Below are 16654 nucleotides of genomic sequence, written 5' to 3' on the forward strand. Positions count from 1 at the left end.
TCACATCCACCGTAACGTCAGAACTGCGCAGACGAGGCCAGATCCCGTGCGGTTTGGGCTTTTCGGCAAATGCAGACAGATTTAATGCATTCCATAAAAAAACTACGAGGACCGAAAGCAGGCTGATGTCTTTGCAGTCCATCTCGAGACACTCGGCCACTGGGGTTGCTGAAGACTGCATACATTCACCCATTCATCCCTTTCTATGCTTTAATTTCAAAGTAAAAAAAAAAAAAGGTGAACTTCTTAAAATTAACAACCTGCCCGGGTAAATGACAAGAGTACTCCTTAAATCATGTTTGCAGCAAAGCCACACAAATAGTTTCCACGACGATGCTGAAATAGAACCAGGGCCCCATTCTTAACATTGTAATTAAATTTACACTAGGAGGAGGCATCTCTGTAATGATGGCCGCACAGCTACTGCTGCTGTTGCAAGTAGACCCACTTCGTTTTGGGGAGGGGCAGAGGGGGGGAATATACGTGAGGAAATTCAATTTTGAATTTAAATTAAATCGAGCATCTCTTTTTAGATCTCATCTGCTAGAAGGTTCTGCTACTTTCAATTTTGTGTTTATACGCCGCGTGAGCAAAGAGCTTGGCAGAACACGCGCTGAATAACCACTGCCAGCATATGCATATTGAATTGTACTTCTGCGGCTGCAGTAGGACTAAGAATTTGCCAGTGGGTAAGTGGTCAAGACCCAGTGCTCAGCTCCCAGAGCAGCTACAGCAGTTTAGGAAAACGTGAGCCAGCCTATAATATATTTCACTAAATTCTGCAGATGCTTTTCCATGTTCGATTTTTTCAGAACTCTCAAATTGACCTCCTTCACCACACTCCCCAATTTCTACAATTCGGACCTGCAGCCATAAAAGGATATAGCGTCACAAATATACATGCTATATCCTGCTCCCAGTCACCAGGCTCCCATTCCTTCCTCTTTTTTTAGCAAAGAAAAACTGTTCCACACCAGTACCTTGGAATGGGAATCAGCTTCCTCTTCCTGGGCGGAGCTTGAGGGGGAGGGCGTGGCTGATTTACTCCCGGGAGGTGAGGGGGAACCATGGGTAAGGGCACTTCGCAGGCCAACCTGAGAGTTCAGCTGGGTCAGAGCACCCATATGATGGGACAGTATCCTAGGCCTGTTTATCAGTGGGGTCTGATGGGCGACGTCATAATGAGAGCCATCTGGGCGAGTCATCTCCTGGATATGGGTGAGAAAAGAAGGTCAGCTTTACTGGTTTTGCGTACCCAGTCGCTTCGCCAGAGCCCGACATGCTACACGGCCGCCCTTAGAGATCTAAGAGTCTCCCTCACCGACGGCACCGGGAGGCTGAAGGTAGCTGCCCGTACAGCCACACCTGTTCCACTGAACCGCTAAGGCTAATTTGGCTGTCCCCCCCCCCCCCCCCCCCCCGAGGATGAAAAGCAGATGGGCCACTTCTCAGTTCTGCTCCCCAGAGCCACAAAGCACAGCCCATGAGGCCTAAAAATGCCATAAGAATTCTACGTTGATGACTAGCTAAGGCTCACTTCTGTCACTATAAAACAAGTTTCTGGATTCACTTAATTATCCAGCTGCTTGGTCTCATGCACATCATTGAAATATATCGAGAGATGGTTTCCTCTTGTCCTTAACAGACCTTAAGAATAGAGTTACTTCATCTCAAGGTTCTCCATTTGAGGCTATTTGTGTGCCTCCCATCAAGAGGTCTCTCTTCGTACTTGGAGCTGCTTCAGATTCAGATTTCACATCACGGATTGTATTCGAAGGGCATTTTGGGTAAGTGACACATTCTGTTCATTCCTGGGCTTGCGGGCATGTCCCCCCCCTTTGTGCTGTGCCGTGAAAATCCACCCTGTGAAGGCAGTTATGCACAAACAGCAGACTAGCGCATGGCAAGAAAGTAGTAAAAACCAGGGTTGAATCTAGGACTCTCGGAAGGCAGGGGGCATAAGAAGAGCCATAATTCATACAGAGAGGCCAACCTTAACATCAGCCAATGATATGTTGAAGAGTGATGGGGGGAGGTCACTCTGAGAGCCAATCAGTTTTCAGAGTGGGCCAGTGCCCATGTGGCTCCGCCCCTGTATACTTCCTTGTTCGAAACACAGGCAAAGATCATAATCCAGCCTTGTAACTAACTGACAGTCCCCATGGTTCCATCACGTCACATTGGTGGAAACCTTGGGCAAAGTCGTGACTGAACATAGGCTGTCCACAAATCCTTGGCGGGCTGAACCTCCATGCCCCTTTTGCTCGTACCTTCTAGTTAGCCATTTTAAAGCTTTGCTGACAGATTTACAGAGACAACGGGAACCAGGAGCCAGCTACTCAGAAGGGTAGCCATCGCGTTTCGCCTGTGAGACTCAATATGAGCATTAAGGTTGTCTTCAGGCTCAGTGTCCCCCTATAGTAGCAGGTCCTATAACAACAACATAATCAAGATCAGACAATACGAATAATACCTAAGAGCTCACTGGATAACCTCCAAACATCACTGCAACATCATCTGTAATTATTAACTAAGTAACATAATTAGCGGCAGCTGTACATTCCCATAGCGTGGATTAACAGCTGAACGGGAAAAACAAACCTCCCACATTTACCATGGCCACTCGAATCAAAAACTTCATTAGCTGAAGTTCATGTCTGTTCTTAAAAGTCTCAGAAAAAAATAGACAGGCAAGCTGTTTATATGCACGCCTAGGTAAGCAAAAATTAACCTAAGAGTACACGAACGCCAAGACAAAAGCAGCGAAACAAACACAAACAACAGCGAACTTATCACGTCGTGAGTAGACACACCAGGATGTAACAAATCAGCACAGATCGCGAAGTTGCGTTCCGGCATTAGCTAATCGAGTCCAACATTCATAAGTAAAAACTAATTAGATTAGCGGTGCGCTAACAAGATGAAGCTGGAGAGGCCCCCCTAGTTCAGAGCTTAATAAACAGCACTAAAGAAGTGCGGCTCTACTAATTGGCCCCAGTGGGTCGCTGGAATAAGACGCAGAGCAGCCTTAAGGAAGCAGAACGCCGTGATTAGGCCGAGGACGTTTACAGGACACCACCTTTCCCGTTGCACCTTGGGCTGGTGAGCGGACCCCGCTCGAACAAAGGCGTAACCATGGAGCACACCCCTCGAAAATAAAATTCCGATCTTAAAATAGTAATTTTAAATGCCATCCTTCAATTTTCAAACAGACAGAAGAGCTTTAAAAACATTCCATTCATTTCCTGTTTTTTTCTCCCCCCCCCCCCCCCCCAGTTGCCCTTTAAGGGGCTTCATAGAGCCAAGAACACTGAAAAACCAATTAATCAAACATGAATGGGCTATCATTGCTGGAGCTGGGCTATTTCCATAGCAACAGCCTCAGGCTACAATCCTTACCCTTTAATCTGAGTTGACTATGTTTCTTCACAAACAACGGACACGGACAAGCGATACGGCTCGTGCCAGGTAACCTAAAGAATCAGTTTTTCCTCACAAATAAGATACCGGTGGAAAGTGAAGGTAAGGGACAACCGAAGAACACATTAGGGCAGAGAGAATATCTTTTTCTTACACAGCAAAACCAAAAATAGTAAGGAAACAGTCTTACATCACACTCAGGTTTCTCTTCGGCCGATATTAATGGCGTATGATCTATGCTTGTCATCTACTGGTGAATATAGTATGAACAATCACATCCTGCACATTTCTGATAAAAGTCTGCCAATCCTTCTGTTTAAAGAGCTAATGTATTTATAACCTCAACCCCCCTACAATTGTATATGTTATTGAAATCAAGGGTTAGCACATGGATGATATGAATGATTAGCGCAACATCAGATGTTGTGACCAGGTCCAAAATGTTGCTCAGAATTATAAAATAAATAAATATGCTTCAGGCTCGATTTAGAAACCACTTCTACTGGACATAAAGATGAATTTTAATGCGTCATCCCGGCCTAAATTGCTTTTCTTGTTTCAGCTAGACTGGCACTTCCAACCAATACTGGCGATGTGACTCCTGTTCAAACAGTATGAAGGGCTATTATATTTGTTGCCGGTTGCTATAGGTACTATATGCTAATTTTTTTTATGTCATCCACACAAGAGGAAGCTGATGCCTGGATGAGTTGCTTTGTTTCGGCTCCTGATGCCTCACACCAAGGAAGGTGCTTCATGTTTACTTACCACAAACGGTTTCCAGTCAAATGCAAAACCCTCCAACCCTCCCTCCCTCTTACACCCTACCCAATGGTTTAATATAATTACATTTAAAAGCAACAACAGGACGCACCCTGATCTGGTCCAGCTCATGAATGCACAAGCATTTATTGTGTAAAGGGCCAATCAACTGCTAAAATCAATAAAGGGGACAAAGTTTGCCTCAAAATAAAATACATTTGAAAAATATATGGATGAAATTGCCTCGCTGATAAGCCAGATTTGTGCTGGCAAAGAAAATGACAAAAGATGAGAAACACACAGCGAATGAATACAGAAAGGACCCGTTTGATAATATGGAATATTCCACAGAAAAAGAAGAAATATTTTTATCTTAAGAATTCAAAATTTAGCAAATGCATTCTGTACCAAAAGACTAAAACCACAGCGGCTTAACTATCAAGATAACTAATTGCATTTTAATGGTAAACTGAATATGTGAAATTCACTGACATTTCTAGCAATAAAAACCTAAGTATAATTTAAACTAACATTTAGTCATGCAGTTTTGATTTTACATATTCATTCATCTGGGAACACAAAACAGGATTTGTTACATGACTCATAAAATGAGCTGGTGATTTCATTAAAAAAGAATGGTTAGGGCAGATGCTTTGCTTTTAAGACCACAGAGAATTGATTATGTGACAATATTTTTAATATGATTTGTTTACGCGATATAAGATTCATTGATCTACATCAGTATTTCACAGTAAAGCAAAATTTCATTTAGCCAGCTAACCGGTGCAATAGTGCAGCACATAAAATTTAAATGCCTACAGAATAACACACAATCACAAACACAGACGCACACACAGACTACTGCTATGCTAGCTTATTTTACTGTCTGCAGGTTGCCCAATTAAACGTTATTTTGTGAACTCAAGGTGTGGAGGACCACCCGTCTCCAAATCTACTGACCTTCATGTCGAAACAGTCTCAGCTTGGACTGCTGCCGTCGTCAAGTTTACCAAAATAAAATTGTTACTAAGGTCAGCGCCATTAAGGCCTGGAAAGGAGCACCGAACGGCGAGTTTGAGCAATAGACACATCTGTTCCATCTGACTGCTGTGTGGAGTCTGTGAAGCTACGTTAACCAGCATTTAACGAAAGGAATATCACTCATTTCTTCAAAAGAAATCATTACAAAATGGAAACCTGCGACTTCCATGTTGCAGTTGTCAGCAGAATAAATCTCCCTCCACGCATGCTTGGGTGAAATTCCATTTGTGTTCAGTTCCCTCCAACCAAATGAATGAAATAAATAAATCACTAGCATTTACCACACATTTCTAGAAAATTCTTTTGTGATTGCCTTGAGGTGCACTCTTTAGAACAAAAAAAAAACTGCAGACTGACAACAGAAAGACACAAAACAGACAAGCTGTCAAACCAAACACCACCACTGCTATCACGGTTTCGGTTAATTTGGAGACGGGTTAAAAGCTTTGCTGTCGGAAACCAGATACAGCAGCATTTTGGCCGTAAAGCTCTTGAAGGGACCTATACCGTCCTGTGACAGATTTGAACAAACAGCCAGATGGTGAGACACAAAGGCACCTGCAATATGCGGTAGAAACAACTGGAGAAAATCGGAATGCAAGGGAAGACCACACCAAAAAAAGAGAGGATTGTTTGTGATTATGTATAATGTGCACTGTATTTGGGGCGGCATGGTGGTGCAGTGGTTAGCACTGTTACCTCACACCTCTGGGACCCGGGTTTGAGTCTCCGCCTGGGTCACATGTGTGTGGAGTTTGCATGTTCTCCCCATGTCGTCGTGGGGTTTCCTCCGGGTACTCCGGTTTCCCCCCACAGTCCAAAAACATGCTGAGGCTAATTGGACTTGCTAAATTGCCCATAGGTGTGCATGTGTGAGTGAATGGTGTATGAATGTGCCCTGCGATGGGCTGGCCCCCCATCCTGGGTTGTTCCCTGCCTCGTGCCCATTGCTTCTGAGATAGGCTCCGGACCCCCTGCGACCCAGTAGGATGAGCGGTTTGGAAAATGAATGGATGGATGGATGAACTATATCTATGGTTGCAGAATGTACGCCAGTCTGAAGGTTCGCTAGCATAGCATTACAATAGGGGGGGTCCAGGTAATACGCCCCAGAAGAATCATGGGGTCTAGGATGTAGGCCTAGTGTCCCCCAGATTTTGTTTTGGACACCAACGGGCTGCAACATGAAAGCTTTTGGCGGGAAGAATGAACCTGCCATCTCAGGGCTGCACAGGACGCCCCGTGTTTATATAACTTACTGTATTAAGCTGCTTAAAATCCAACAGGCCACAGGACACATTATTATCGTACCTCCTCCACTTACTACATCAGTATCTCATCACTGCTGGTACTTCTGATCCCTGCCTGCGACTCCCCCCCCCCCCCCCCCCCCACCACCACTCTTGAGGCTGTGAGGTTCTTTTTTTCTTGCTCTACACGACCTGTGTGAAGCGTGGTATTACTTGCCATGCCACCCTCATTGTCCCTCCCCGGCCTGGTCAGCTGATCCTGGTGCACTCAGAGTAAACCGGCATGATCGCGTACTGAAATCTAGTGATGAATCTTTACCTATATGTCTATGATTGAGCCAGCATCTGCTGTCAAACTGAACTGGGTGTGCTTACACAGTACCCGCTGTGCTTGACAGTTTGTCTTGGAGTCTAATCCACACTAAAATGATACCACCTATTCCACAGGCTTACAGTTTTCTAAAATTACCACAGGCAGGTAAGAAGACAGCCTATGGCAGTCAGGTCCTGCATATTTCCCTCCACACTCCTGACTTAAAAGTACATTGAAATGAATACAACAGTCACAACATGTAAAACTCTACTCGTTACAGGCAGTTTCTCAAAAAAACAAGGGTACGATAATGTTTTGGATTCTAAATGAACCATTTGAGCAGATTCAAGATAATTGGAGCCCCGATCAGTTGTGAGAACTTGGCTGCTGTCTGGAGGCCCTGTCGTATTTGGTTTTTCACCAGCGGGCAACTCAGAGGGAATGCTTCCTATTAAGACATGCAATTATTTACATTCCGTTACTGAGCTCTTTAATTTAATTTAACATTGCTGACAATTCCGGAATCACAGCTGTTCTGCTCACGTTTAAACGTCTCGGGGAATAATTGTGTTTCTCGGCATATCAGCAACAGCGAGAAATCATTTAAAAAACGTCTTGTCCTTGTTTAAAAAAAAAAAATCAAATGACTAAACAAAAAAAAAAAAAAGGATATTTTTTTATTAGCTTGCCGCTTTATCTTGCGGGAACATATAAAGCCTGTTGACTAACAGCCACTGGCACCGTGTAGAGATTTCCTGGGCACACTGAGCATGTACTTCCTCACGCTGGAGATATCTCGTCGAGAGTAATAGCTTACTCGCGCAAGTTCACAGTTGCTATTGTAAAATCACAGAGCGTTTAATTGAAACAAATGACTATAATAACGGAACATCATCCCTGCAGGCCTCCAGCCATGACAGCTTTAATTATTGCCATGTTGAGGACTTGCAACATTGATCCTTCAAAGGAGCTGCAAACAGGCTTTAAGGAGAAGTAAGTGGGGCGGCTGCTTACTCTCCAGCACCGCCGTATGCGGTGCATTCTCTCAACTGTAAAGGCGCCATTAGTGAACCGTCCACATGACACCGATTAAAACGACGCTGCTGTGTCATTTTTTGATGGGACCTAGTCAAGGCTACACCAGAACGAGGCAGGAGAACATCCTTCGTATTAAACAGAAATTATGTGCTTCAAAGAAACATTCAGGAGTCGAGTCTGATGTGTACAACTCCGATTATGACACATGATTTCTGATTGCTCTGATTCAATCACATACTTTACATAAATCAAAATAAACGCAACAAATGTTCTTTTTTCCCCAGTGTTCTATTATAAATCCACACCCTCTCTCCAGTTTTCTATATGTTTAGCATTGGTCTTGCTCTCTGTTAGGGATATGATTACCTGAAACGGTCATGGGAGCGATACCTAGATGCAAGTCCATTACAGTCAGATGTGACATCAACACCGATGGCATTTGATTTCAAAGGAAGTCCTTCCATTTGGCAGTATCCATCATGCATTTCAGATACTGCGTGAAAGCATGCGGCCCACTGACCCACAACAGAACATCAGCAGTAACAAAACGGGGACCAGAAAATGGAGATTTTTCCAATATGCATTATGAATACCGGAGCATTCTTCACAATAAAACACACGACTGTCATTACGCTGTGTAATCTAAATATCACTGTTAGGAGACATTCAAACCATTTTCATATTTAAGACAACAGAAGGAAGGTGCTGAATGAGATGCTGAAGTTGGGAGATAATCAAGTAAAAAGTTCATTCTCTACACGTAATTCAATTCTAAGGCTGGTTACTGTGTACTGTCGCAAATGGCAGATTCCTGCATGAAAGGCCTGTCGTTTCCCTTCAAGTTAAAAAAAATCTGCTATCCAGATTTAATTGTTTACTCTCTCTGCTAATCCCAAGAAAACGGCTAATGTAACACTCAAATCTCTTTGACCATGCTGTTTTTAATTATTCATCAGCTTTAACAACAGTTGCCAAAGGTAATTTAAATAAGCGGTTATGAATATTCATTAAAAATGTAATGAATACTGATTTGTTTTTAATGTTCAATCCTTTAATGCTTCACTTCATTACTTTCTATTTATGCTAAGCTATTAACTCCGGCAACATAATTCTTTAACTATGTTTGTGCGTATTTTAACATTCCTTTTAAAAATGATGTCATGCAGTCATTGCCCAAAATGACATTGCTGGACATACATCGTTCAACAACACAAAATGCATTAAAAGAATGATATACCTGCATCTTAGACTTGATTTATATGGAATCAGTGTGAGTCTCCGTAATGCCTTTTTTGTTCAAGGTAGCAGCGCAATTAAAATACAGTTAGGCTTCAGGCAAGTCATGACGAATGTGTCACTGCACTGACAGAAAGACATTTTCAGCACTTACTCCAGAGTCGGTTAAAAATGATTTCACAAATTTTTCATTTGAGGAGTTATGTATTTTTAATGTCACATGTATTAAAAAAAAAAAACATATATCCCCTTTGTGGTGTAAAACACAAGAATTCAGCTTGGTAAAACAAAGATTTTACAAAACAAATGTTTTTTTTTTTCGGATTTCTTGTGCCACCCATCCATTTTTGTGATCCATTTCTATTCGTATTATTATTATAGTTATTATTGATATCATTATTATTAGATTTGTATTTAATCATCAGGAATTCCACGTCTGGTCTCATCTGGATTTAACCCTTCTTTCGACAGGCTAACACGACACACACTGATAGAAGACTTACCAATTCATGTAGCCAAAGAGATTCTCCTGTGGCATACTGACCGTGTAATGGTGCCTTCTGTGGCAGCTGCATTACACGGTGGAAGCTAGCCTTAACTGTGGAGTTGTTAAGTTTGATAACGCATCAGTTTATCAGTAAATAGTTTATTAATAAACATCCATTCTGCTCAATAGTCTGAAACTAGACTTACATATGAATGAAGTAGGTATTTTTAAGAATGTGAGTACTATAAAACTGACTATGAAAGTAATAATTAGTACTCAACTTGAGTTTATAAGGTTGGAATATTGTCATTGTTGATTACATTGTGGCTTAAATAGCAGTGTGGTTTGGAATACATTGCAATGGCAGATTGGTGTGTTTTAAAAAAATACTGAAAGAAATCCCTGCTTGTATTCCGTCCAGGGCGTCTCCTCTCTTGCGCCCAGCACTTCCTAGTGCTCTGAGATCCCTGTACTGGATCCAGCCCATCATTTTCCCAAACTAACCTCAATGTGCTTCACTTCATAGCCAATTCTGTCAGGACACCCACTCCTTCAAAGAAGCGCATCACAGGCTGAGGAGCATTCTATGAAACATATAGAGTCGGAGTCTCGTCTAACATGACAACTTTGAAATTGCTTTAAGAAGAAATGAGAGCAGCTTGTGGCACGTGGTACTGTCATGGCTGACAGGAAGACAGGCACTGAGGGGCTACTGCTTGCTAACAAGAACACCGTCCACTGCAGCGCAAGCTCTCCCGTTGAGCTCTGACGACAGCAAGTTCATCTGCATGCCCTCCTGGGCCACTTGCCCTCATTGGTGCGTTTTATGGCCTTAAACCTGCTGCATGGTCAGAGGCTCATGGGATACCCGTTAGCCAGGATATCCACCCTGTTGGTGACTTTTACGAGGATAATGAGCGATGTCAGAAAGTAAAATTACTCATGTGATTCAGGACGAGGACCACCCCGACTCACTGGATCTGCGGCACCGTTTCAGAACTTGACAAACAATCCAGGGCCTCCATAGAGCATTTAAACATCTTTTAAACAAACTTTATAGATAAAGGAAGTATTTATAAAGAGTGACAGCACCCTGCACAAGAGTTTGGCATGAGAGAAAGCAGAGGGGCTTCAAGCAAAACATCGCGTTCGGCTTCCAGTAGAAACATCGGATGGAGACACAGTGAACGGCGAATGATCTTGTCAGTGACAGATAGATGCTGTGGCTTTTTAAATAGTGTAACAACAATATAGTCTGCAAAATAAGACATAAAGGGACTCTTCCTATAGGTCTAGCGTTTTCTGTTCATTACCCGCTTGCAGAAAATTGCCATACTGTATTGGGAAATGGAACTGCCACAAGCGAGAATAAAGGCAGCACAAACAATGAGGGCAGGTCATAATGAAAATGCATAGGCTGCCGCTGCATGGGATCAAAAAAAAAATAAACAGAAATTGCGGATAAACAGTTTGCAAGGTATCCATCCACTCTCTCTTTGTCCTTGCTCTGTCAAAAGCAACCGCCCACACAATTCCAGAAACTCTTCAAGGTACACCATCCATTAACATATTTCAAGGTATTTTAATTTTTTTTTATAGGTGTCAGGTCACATTTTAAGATGCTGGGGGGGTGACTGGTTTGTAAATATTTATTTTGTGGGCTTATTTAGCACCACTTTGAGCACAGACAACATTACTGTGAGTGCAGTTTATTCTCCACTAGGCTCACAGTAATTTCCATCCCAGAATTCCACATTGCATTCATTTTGTCATGTGAATCTAAGGCTAATTGACTTTTTTTTTAAAGAAAAGAAGATACATTTTTCAACCGGAATAAAAAAAAGTTATTTTTAAATAAAGAAACTGAAAATAAGTTCCATCTCTTTAAAATATTTCTCAATATGCAGCTGTAGAATTTTATATCCCATTGCATGTTTTTTTTTTCCCAGGAGATAATAAAAGAATTGAATTTTTTTCTTATCGCTCATCTATTTTTTTTTTCCAGAGTAAGCTATTACTTGCTGCCTCTGGTTGCTAAGCAACAGGAAATATTAATAGCAAGTTTTATTAGCTAGGCTACACCAGAGGAGTACTAAAATGAAGAAGTGGAAAACATGAATGTGTTACATAAATCTTTAGACCTTTCAGGCCTTTGCACAAGTCTCTGTTTGTGCAATGATTTATTGCAATGACGGTTCATTTATGAGAAAAGGGAGTGTGAAATAAGAAAATGGAACATTACCCCGAAGGACTATTTGAAAATAAATAATTGCAAAGGTGAAAAGAAAGCTGTTTAAAAACCAGGCTTCTCTTTCACTGAGATTATATTGGCCTATTACACGCGGAAGGAGAAAAAGCTGAATTTTCCTTCACCCTCTGTGAAGCTGTAATATAAGCACAGCGCCCCCATATGCGGAATTTCTAGTAATAATAAAAATAATAATAAAAAACACTATTCGCTTTGTTTTTATTTTCCATTACAAAACAATATGTGAAGAAATGTATCCAAAGTCCAAAGACCCTGCACAGGATTATCCACAACAGCAGCAGAGAGATCATATGCATGGTAAAAATTGCTTTGTAATCAAGGCATTGATGCTCAGTTTACAGATCTTGCCTTTATATGGCACAATGCATTTCCTTGCGAAATAACCGTGTTTATGCTAATTCACCGTAATTCCCCAATATAAAGGTTTCATAGCCAAATCATAATTTTCACTTTAATAATGACTCGATTTTTAATGCAGCGTATATCCACAGAGTGTTTCTGTTTAAGCTTCAAGGTTTAGCATCAGAGTGTAAGGAACCTTTGCCAGTTACTAAATCACCTGCATACTTGCTACATTTCAGCGGTACTGTAGGCTGTGTTCAGTGTTGGTGCATGAAGATGTACTGTAGAACGAAAACAGTTGTAGTCCCCACAATGTAATACATACATGACCCCCCCCCCCACACACACACACACACACACAGCTACACCTGTGTTTCTGGGGACTTTTCAATAACACTCTCCTCAAAGTACCAAAAAGAAAAGAGAAAAAGAAATAGATATTAATATCAAAATAAAAAAAGTTAAGCAGTAAGGATGGAGAAGGGGGAAAAGAACCACATAAGCTTCTTTCTTTTACAAAGTTTAAAAATCCCACCCCCATTATATTCCTCCGCTATAGACGGCTGATTAGCTGAGAATATGCAAAGGATAATGGTGCTGAAAATGTCATGCTTGTCCGTGGGATAGAAGTCAGATTCTGTGTTTATATATGAAAGCGCTGAAGCCCATATCTCCATGGCCAAGTTATAAGCTGCCTTGAGTGACACCTAGCAATGTTACCAGCGTGCCTTTTTTCGGAAATGAAATTAAAAATGCTGCATGTTTCATAGAACAGTTTGATGTCCAAGTCATGGCTACAGTAAAATTTATCAGCTGTGTGACTGCCGCTCATTTCTGATTTCAGCACTAAGCAGATGGACAGAGAACTGTTGTGAAAGGCAATTCCAGTTTGTCTCTACTGTACCCTAATTAGCATGTGCATTAATTTCAAATGCAGTGCTTGCGCACTGTAGAAGGAGAGTAATCCCCTTATAACACTTTATTACTGTACGTTTCCCCCTCAACTGTGTTATTATAACCCCCTTATAACGCTTTATTACTATACATTTCTCCCTCAATTTTGTTGTTATAACCCCCTTATAACTGCACTTATTACCTCTCAATATTAGAGCTCTGCATTTCAATCATGCGTGAACATATACACGCATGAATATTTATAATACAAAGTAACATTAAAATGAAATGAATGTACGTACGTAATGTTAAATCATTTACAGCAAAATCTATTATTTATTTTGGTCAATTCTGTGATTAAAGAATTACTGTGTAGATGCCCGGGGTCTGTATTCGCTCTATTACACATTTTCATATCACATGAAATAATCACTAAGCTTAGGAATGTGGTTTTTGGCAATCATTACAAAAACAGGTTCCAGCAGAGAGCTGTTTCTAATCACTCCGGTGGGTTTCCTCTTCAAGAGATTACAATCCTCTGCCTTGTCTATTAGGCAATAAGTGAAAGTATTTATTGAATGTATCTCCCTGCTCTTTCGAATATTTTAATGTGATAAATTACGTGGAAATTTGTCTCAGCAGATGTAAGATGTTAACAAGGCCTTAAAAAGATGGACCGCTATAGACCTAAGACAAACACATGCGCCATTCGAGCGCGTCAGTCTCTTGTACATGATATTAAAGAGGTAATGAGTTTACAGTCTCCAGGACATGCTATAATAGTTCTAGCAGGGAGAGGATATGTCATGATGATTTTAGCAGAGCAGATATTTGTCCCATTTAAGGCAATGTGTCAAACTGTTGTGGCATGGAATCACACTGCTCCCAGACGACCCTGACCACGAGAGGACCCTTATGCCTGGAAAACTAACTCACAGAAGCAAACATTTGTGGATTGGCACAAAAAAGGAATTAAATTTTTCATAGCTGGAAAAGGAATTACTTGACAACAGTAAAAACCTATCCATTTTTTTTCTAAGGATATATTTCAGTATAATTGCAAAAAAATACAAATGATTAACAAAGGCCTCTGCCCTTACGGCCTGAGAGTGGCATAAGTGAGATTTGCCCCTTTTTCATTATAAGGTATTTCACAACAGCGCCATCCTCTGGCCCTTTCTAAGAAATGCTTGATGTTTCACAAGGCTAGTCAGCTTCCTCACCACTAGAAGTATGGTGTCTTGCTTGTGTTCAAGATCAGGTGCGTATTTACCCAATCCAAGAAGCAACCGGCTTTTTGTACATCGACACTTCCAGCCTTAGTGTTAAACATCACCCTGTGCATTTTTCACACTCTCTACGGCTGTCAACCTGCACTGACAGCCTTTTTGAAAATATGCTTTGTGTATAAAGGTTTCAGTGGCTTTAGGGCCAATTAGACAGGAGCATAGATAGGACAGGAGTCTGATTTTTCTGACTCTGACCATTTCATCAGTCTATGTTCTGCCAGTGACTGGGCACAAACTGAGCCTGAACTTGGGATCACACTGCATTCAAGCCTCTGCAGACACAGACTGCACTTAGAAGGCTATCATCTGGTCATATATTTCACCTGCCTGCAATCACAGCAAACGCGTCATCCGTCTTATCTAGATATATGTAAAATGAAATCCGTAATCCTTTTCACTGAGAGAAGTGAAAGTGATAAGAACCCCCCCTCCAGCCCAAAGATATTTTTATTTTATTTTTATCCCTGCCACAGCATTCAGCATGCTGTAATCCATTTACAGCTCCTGTGATGAATCTGAATTGATGAAAACAGGCCCTCACTGCAGCACTGCCCTGGCAAAACACCTAATTTTCCAGGCTGTCAAGAGAAGACTGTCTTATGCAGGGAGGATGATGTTTAATGGATTTCCAGCCCCATTAAAACATTTCTTGCACTCCATTTTCCTGTGAGCAGAATGCACGTGCTCAAGACTGAATATATGCTCCCTGACCAGCAGACATTGTTATAAGTGCAGCATGAGCAGAAGGATCTTTCCAGTGCCATAAACAGCCACCATCAATTTTAGGAAGCAATCCAATGGTGAACTAAGCCACTTTTTACTATTTCGCTTTTACCTACACTCAGGAATTACAAAGTGTTAGTGAATTCTACCTTCACACTACGGTACGCTAATGCTAATCAGTCAAATCTTCCGTGCAGACATTTCTGGAGCTCATGAATTATATGAAGTCTGTTACACTTAGGTAACGGCAAGAGACGTAGCTATTTGCTTTATTTGGCAATATAGAACTGTGCTAAACTTATTTCTCAAATTAAACTACTTAAAATATAACTTAATTAAATTTTATTGCATTATCTGTTATCTGTTCAAACATAGATTTATTCAAAGAACAAGCTACTGTATTGCAATACACAGTGAAGTAAAATATTCAACAGCAGCTACTGAAGGACAGAAATAATTTGCATGGTCAAGTATTGATTGCGAGCAATAGGATCTATTCTGAGGCTGAAGATCCTAACAGAGCCTAATAACCTTCTGTTCTTCTTCTCCAAGAAGAGCTCCTCATAGCAGACCGCTGTTACCTGATGGGGAAATGCAGCCTGGTGATGTCAGCTAGAAATATACACTGCGACCTTCTTTCAGCAGGTATCATGGCTATTCCCATGTTTCTCTGGGAATAATGTAGCATCCTTACCTGTCTATCTACCAAAAGATACCTCAATCCCAGCATTTTATGTACACTGGTAATGTGATGGAAGTAGACAATGATTTGCAAGTGCTGGTGTTCTGGCAGCTCACAGGTGGATCCCACAAGACGTGAAGAAGCCAAGCATTCTCCATCCCACTCTTCTAATTGAGTACCTGGCTCTGGTCTCACCTGCATGTTGACCAGCTCATCAAAAGCAACTTTACTCACGCGCCCTTAACGATACGTGCACTTCTGAAGATGCTCAAGACTCAAAACGCTTCATCGGCCATGAGCAACAAGCGCACTAGAATCCTTACGCGTTGGGCAGAACCCAATACAGAGCACCGGTAACGTTATAGAGATAATGAAACAACAGACGAATAATAGTAACGTTAAACAAACAAAAACATTTCAGTTCACATGAAGTTCAGCTGCATGTAATATATTGAGATTTAGCTAATGATGATGCGGATGACTTGACCTTTCCAAATATTTCTGAATAATCTCAGTAATGTTATTTACTGTATCATTCGCCAGAAAACATGCACTGTACATTGTTATAAAGCGCACTAGTACAAATGTGTATTCATGTGTAAGCTTTTTATTTTAATGTTTCTAATGCCCTTATTATTGTACCCTTGAGTCTCTTAAATGGTGCTTGTAAACAAATTTATTATTATTATGTTACATTCAATCTACCTAAAAAAAGGCTAAACAAATGACTTATGTATGTGGTTTCAGATATAATTTTAGATACGAAGAGTGAGAGTTGTTTTTCTTTAATTAGGCGATGCAGCTGGTGAGCTCAGCAGCTACTCCGATGCTGTAAACACACTTTTAGAAACAATGCCCACCCTCATCACATACGGTTTCAGCGGCTCATATCATATTACATTCCCAGA

At 41.2% G+C, this 16654-nt stretch overlaps 1 protein-coding gene across 7 annotated transcripts in view; it reads right to left on the minus strand.

Annotated features, from left to right (window-relative positions):
• Positions 1-16654, minus strand: part of LOC125745501 (TOX high mobility group box family member 2-like) — a 108302-nt gene that overhangs the window by 22829 nt on the left and 68819 nt on the right. For 5 of the 7 annotated variants that reach the window (XM_049018441.1, XM_049018444.1, XM_049018443.1 and 2 more), the window contains one exon: positions 981-1208. The exons of the other annotated variants lie outside the window; for them this stretch is intronic. In XM_049018441.1, coding sequence (XP_048874398.1) covers positions 981-1208 — 228 coding nt within the window. The remainder of the gene's footprint in view (positions 1-980; positions 1209-16654) is intronic. 7 annotated transcript variants of the gene reach the window in all.

This window comes from Brienomyrus brachyistius, chromosome 6, assembly GCF_023856365.1.
Source record: "Brienomyrus brachyistius isolate T26 chromosome 6, BBRACH_0.4, whole genome shotgun sequence".
Lineage (NCBI taxonomy): Eukaryota > Metazoa > Chordata > Actinopteri > Osteoglossiformes > Mormyridae > Brienomyrus > Brienomyrus brachyistius.